The sequence below is a fragment of the Carettochelys insculpta genome, chromosome 19 (genome assembly GCF_033958435.1).
Source record: "Carettochelys insculpta isolate YL-2023 chromosome 19, ASM3395843v1, whole genome shotgun sequence".
NCBI lineage: Eukaryota > Metazoa > Chordata > Testudines > Carettochelyidae > Carettochelys > Carettochelys insculpta.
Window position 1 is genome coordinate 206,992 of NC_134155.1, and position 6,000 is coordinate 212,991.

The following is a 6,000-nucleotide window of genomic DNA, read 5'->3' on the forward strand; positions in this document are numbered from 1 at the left end:
AAAGCAGTCAAGTAGCACTTTAAAGACTAGCAAAATAGTTTATTAGGTGAGCTTTCGTGGGACAGACCCACTTCTTCAGACCACAGCTATGGTCCAAAGAACTGGGTCTGTCCCGCGAAAGCTCACCTAATAAACTATTTTGCTAGTCTTTGAAGTGCTACTTGACTGCTTTTTGTTTTGATAGTGTATAGACTAGCACGGCTTCCTCTCTGTTACTATATTTCAAAGGTTTTGTGATGATCAGTTAATATCTGTATGGTGATTTGCATGTATGAAGACCTAAGATGCTAAATATTCAGAAAAATAACATCCTAGACATCTCAAATTGGGAAGTAATCAGCAAAGCACTCTAAATTAACGGGCACTTCAATTTACAGCCATAAGTCTCCCTGCATCTCACACTACAATTTGTTATTTCCTCTGATATCTCCCCAGGGAGCTAAGAACAAATATTCATTAATGTTAGTGAGGCTCAGAATGGGGCGGACCACAAATTAGCCCATGAGTAAATAAACAATCCTATTTTCACTGTGCCATTTGGATGCTGTTCAGTGAACAAGGTAGGAGGCTAACCACTGAACAAGGATTAAAGGAAATACAGAAGAGCTTCCCCCATTCCCTAATCACCATCCATCTTGTTCAGGTGGAGACAAGAGCCTGTGGCAAAGAACAGTGATTATGTAATTAGCCAATTTTATCATAATAAATATATAGAAGTGGGGGCAGACTAAGATTCCACAAGCCAGTTTATGGCTGGCATTTCCTACAATTTGGCGTACTTAACTATGCAAATTAACCATGCTTCTAGAGTAGATTCCAAGTTTACATGTAAACAGACTTCAAGGCCATCTCGGACCATCATTTTCACCTAACCTAACAAAGGCCTGCATCATCTCCATAACTTCTGGTAACAGAGCATGGTGTTTAGAGCAGCAACAGGCAACCTAGGCTAGTAAATGGCCCGCATGAGTGACGTTCCTTCATCTCAGTGAGCTGAAAGATTGTCATAACCAAGATGGCCTCCTGAGATAAAGTAGTTTTGCTAACTATACTTGTATACCTAGAATTGGTTGCATGTGCCAACTGAACCCAAGAAGTGCTTTAATTGACTGAGAAAGTCAGGTGCTCCTACATCCAATATTGTATAAAATAAGCAGGCACCTCACTTCAAGTGTCCTTGCTTCACACGTGTCACCTTAGCAGTATCAGTAGGAAAAAACTGTGTGAACGGAAACAAGCAGAATTTAGCTACCATGAGCATAGGCAACAGCAAACAAAACAGCTAGCAGGGCACACACAGAACCCCAATAGGCTGCAGGTTGCCTACCACTCATTTAAATCAAAATGTCTTTCTAAAGACATGAAGTGACAGCAAATTCACCCTCCATACATTGTTCTTTTGGTTAACTGCTCCCTAACTGTTTTAGAACAAATTTCTAACCTGACTTGGTCTAGTTTCCATTTCCAGCTTCCTAATCTTATTGTACCTTTGCCTGATAAATTCAAGAAAGGGGACACTGTAATACTTGAAACTGCAATGCAGATTCACGTGTTCCCCTCTGTGATGGGGCAGTCCACACTGGAAAGCGGGTTTAAATGGGATTCAAGAAAAAGGGAGCTCAGTATCCCTCCAGCTCTGGAAGGATTCAACTCACTGCCTATATCTAGAGAGGTACCAAGGACAGAGCAGTGCTGAGGAGGGCAAAGGACTTCTGGCAGAGCCATTTCCCTGCTGAGTCCCTAGTTCTAGGGCTACAGGAGAGATCGGCTAGGAAAAACAGGCTGCAGGTCTGTCCCCCTTACCAAGGATGAGAGTGGCCAAATCACACTGCAATTTGCCCTGAAGAGAGAAGGGGTGGAGAGGGAGACACTGCATGCAGCAAGGAAGCACTCCCAGCAGGCAGAGCCCTCTGTTCAGTCTCACTGTCTGGGAATCCCAGATAGTAGGAATTGGGGGAGGCAGGGCAATGCCTGCAGGGAGCACTTCCCTTCAGCATGCAGGGCCATGCCAAGACACCTGAATGCCCCCCACCCCCCACCCCAGGAGCTGAACCAGGTAGACAACCCAATCCCCTGCACCCAGACCCTGTACTCCACAACTTGCTCCCACACCCACCCTCACACTGCCAACCCCAGCCCATTCCCACATACTACCTCCTGCCCAGAGCCCATTCACACACTTCCAAATCTCTCTCCTATCCAGACCCTACATACTCATCTACCTCCCTTGCACTCAGACATGGTACTGTCACCTCCAGGTCACTATGAACCCTAGCTTCCCACTCAGGCCCTACACTCCCACCCCAGCCCGCTTCCTGGCAGCCTTCTCCTACACATCAGGCCCCTAATTTTTGGACCCACAACAGTGCCTAGGGGGCCCCACAAAATCTACCAGCCCTAGTCCCCCATGAGAGTTAAAATTAATCCCATCTGGCACCTCTCCTTCCCCCACCCCTTCAATGGATGTGGAGGGGAGTAAGATGTATCTTTTCCCCTCCCTTGCATCTCGGTTGGGTGGGGCCATATCTGAGAGGGTTGTTCTTCCTCATAGTAACTCTTCCCACACACTTCCTCTCAGCATTTGTGTGTGGCCCTCGACCGATTTTTCTGTAGGTCAGTGGCCTCTGATACAAAAAAAAAAAAAAAAAGGATTCCTCTGCCCTGAGCTAAACAAAGGAAAAGAGTGTCACTGAAGCAAGCAGAAACCCACCAGACACTAGGGCACCGCAGTCTGAGGAATATGGGTCCTGATGTGGTGGAGACAGAGCAGTAATGGCAGACAAAGCACCATGGAGGAGGGTGCTCCAGTGCTAGAAAGATAATTCCCACAAAACCAGCAGGGGGTGCTGAGGCAATGAGCAGAAACCTGTTACACCTACATATCCAAAGAATAGCTAAAGGTAAGTACAGAAACAAAAATGTTTTTTAATAATGATTTTTAACCATCCCTGCCCATATTTTACAGAATCATTCCAACAAACTGCTTTGGATTCTCCAAAATCCAATTAACCTATTAACTATAAAGCTTCTGCTTCCTTTTTCTTGAACATTCATAAAGACACGAAGCAGAATGGTAATCTTCTCACCAGAAAGCAAATCCTATAAATTAATATTCAATAATTTATTTATTTGCATAGAAAATTCATACAGCAGAATTTGAAAAATTACCAAACACTGAGAGGCACTGCTCCCAGGTATGCTATGAAGAGATGCACACCTCTTCTTAAAATAAAAAAAAAAAAAAAGGGAGGAAGAATGCTAGAGTGGTGTTCAAACCCTTCCTGGGCTTCAAATTGGGCTTTGTCTACATGGAAATTTTCCCAACATAGCTAAACCCAGTCAAAGCTTTGCCAGCATAAACTCTAATACTAATGTAGTAATATCAGCAAAAAGTGCATGTCAATATATACTGCATCTAAACTACAATTTACCAATGTGCCAGGAAACCTAGCATTGTCAAGAAAGTCTTACAGGTCAGCCACTGTCTATCAGACAGCAAATTCCTGAAACCCCTCTACAGATACTAGAAAGAAATATTTAAGTTCTGAATTATTGCACAGAGGCTTTCAACTTTTCCAGTCTACTGTACCCCCTTTGGGCTCTAATTTGTTATGCATATCCCCCAGGTTCACACCTCACTTAAAAACAACTTCCTTTACAAAGAGAGACATCAAAACACAAAAGTATCACAGCACGCCTTTACTGAAAAAAAAAAATTTTTTTAAGCATATTATAAAATAAGGCAACTGGAATAGAAGCACTGCACTTACCTTTCAGCATATAACACTGCATAAGCTAGTCACTGGATGAATTTTAGATTGTATTTACCTTGCTAGTGCTTTCTCCAGAGACTGTTGTAAAACTAGGCAAATATCTTGACCAGTCAATGTGCCCTGCAGAATACATACCCCCCCAGGGGTACAGGACCCCTAGTTTAGAACCACTGCTCTAGTACTTCCCCAGTCTCATGGCTATTCTAAAGAATAGTATTTCTTCTACTTCTCTTAAGAGCTCCATTTTGTGTCCCTACCCAAATATATTCCTGACTTGCTTGCACATACTACTAACAGTAGCAGTTCCACGAAGAGCCTGACCTAGTTCTTGTCAGTTTTACTATCTCCAGGGGTGTTCTGAACAGTACTAGCAGGAACGATCGGATAATTTTTTGTCTCAAAAGACACAAACAACAACTAAGGCACCAAAGTGGACTGATTACAAGCCAAGAAGCCAGTGTTCCATAGGTTTACACTACATTTACATTCAGTTTATTTTTATTCACAAGCACCATATTTACATACCTCTAATTTAAAATTAAATTAGAGGTAAGAGTGTGAAACAAGCATATATTACCCAAGTGTTCGTTCAGAAAAAATAGCATTGGTGCTCAGAGATATTTAACACCTTAGAAATATTTAAATCAGCGCAGCCCAGGAAATTAAAAAGAGAAACAAAAACACAACTTTTCAGAATAAATAAACTAAATTACAATAATTTGAACTAGAAAGTGAAAGACTAATAACTTTGTATTCACTTGAGACTCTCTGGCCTATCCTGGGAGAGCAGAGATATCTTTAAAAAAGGGAAAAGCAGTCAAGTAGCACTTTAAAGACTAGCAAAATGGTTTATTAGGTGAGCTTTCATGGGACAGACCCACTTTTTCAGACCAAAGAAGTGGGTCTGTCCCACGAAAGCTCACCTAATAAACCATTTTGCTAGTCTTTAAAGTACTACCTGACTGCTTTTTGTTTTGATAGTGTATAGACTACCACGGCTTCCTCTTTGTTACTATTTAAAAAAGGGATGTCGATAACCTATAAAGACACAATGTCAAACTACACAAGGCAGAAAAAGGGAAAGACGTGTTCGAGGGCCAAGCCTAAGAAGGAGGACCCCCGGGAGAGCCGTCCCGGGCAAAGGGACACCCCTCCCCCACTAGGGTTAGGCGCACCCCGAGCACTGGACGTTGACTGCGGCGCAGTGTCCCGGCCCCCACAAGGCTCAAACCGTCTGAACCAGCCTCCTGCGGCCCGCTCCCAGGCAAGCCTAGAACGGAGAGGGAGCAGCCAATCCGCGCTAACTGGCACGAGTGCGAACACAGGTACCTTTATCGGGCTTTCTCGAGCCGGGGTGGGGAGAGGCAATTCACCTGCCCCCTCCCCCGGGGCTCGCCCTTCCCAGACACCATTTTTTCCTAGTTTTCACCACTGCCGACCCCACCACAACCAAGCCGATAAACACACCCCACCAGGCCTAAACCACCCATCCACCCTGGTCCCCTATTCACGGTTCCTACGCCCCCGCGGGGCAATCACAGTCGCCATTTTGTTCCTAACCCCCTTCGCCGCCTCTACCCCCCTGCCCAACCGCCGCCATTTTGTGGCCGCTCCCTCCCTTCTCCGCTGGCCCTCCCCGGCTCACCGGCCCTCCCGGCTCTCACCATCATAACGCTCAGCCTGCTCAGCTAGCTTGGCCTGGTACACAAGGTCCTCCCGATCGTCCATGTCCGAGAGACGGGGCGGCAGCAGGGACTGCACGAGCTAGATGGAGGCTGATGAATCCGGGGTGCTCAGCCGCAACCAGCTCACTGCTCTCCGGGCAAAGATGGCGGCAGGAGCACCTCCTCCTGCTATATCCGGGCACTTCCGCCAGTGCACGCATGCGCATCCAGTGCCCCGCCATGGCAACAACGGATGCTTAGCAACCGGCGGGAGGCAAGACTCCGGGGCGGAGTCCTATGGGCTGTCTCCTGCTGCCCAGACTCGGGAACGTGTGGCGCTAGCTCGCTGAGGGTGCTTGGGGCTGGTGCACGGGGGAGGAGTGACTAGCAGCCTATACCACTGCTGGGAAATAAGGGGCAGAGGGCTCCTGAGGCCTTACATCGGCATTTATGGGCCCCTAGTACAATAGATCTGGGGAAGGGTCCTTGTCTTGGGCAACGGGCAGAGAGGAGCCTCTAACACTCAAGGGGAATGGGAGGGAAAGGAACCTGCAGCACCTAGA

General features: G+C 46.2%; 1 protein-coding gene across 2 annotated transcripts in view; it reads right to left on the reverse strand.

Annotated features, from left to right (window-relative positions):
- The window catches only part of YWHAE (tyrosine 3-monooxygenase/tryptophan 5-monooxygenase activation protein epsilon), a 114,747-nt gene extending 109,141 nt beyond the window's left edge, over positions 1-5,606 (reverse strand). For both annotated transcript variants that reach the window (XM_075013324.1, XM_075013325.1), the window contains exon 1: positions 5,438-5,606. In XM_075013324.1, the coding sequence (XP_074869425.1) occupies positions 5,438-5,501 (64 nt within the window). In that variant the 5' untranslated portion in view covers positions 5,502-5,606. The remainder of the gene's footprint in view (positions 1-5,437) is intronic.
- Positions 5,607-6,000: the final 394 nt, after the last annotated feature.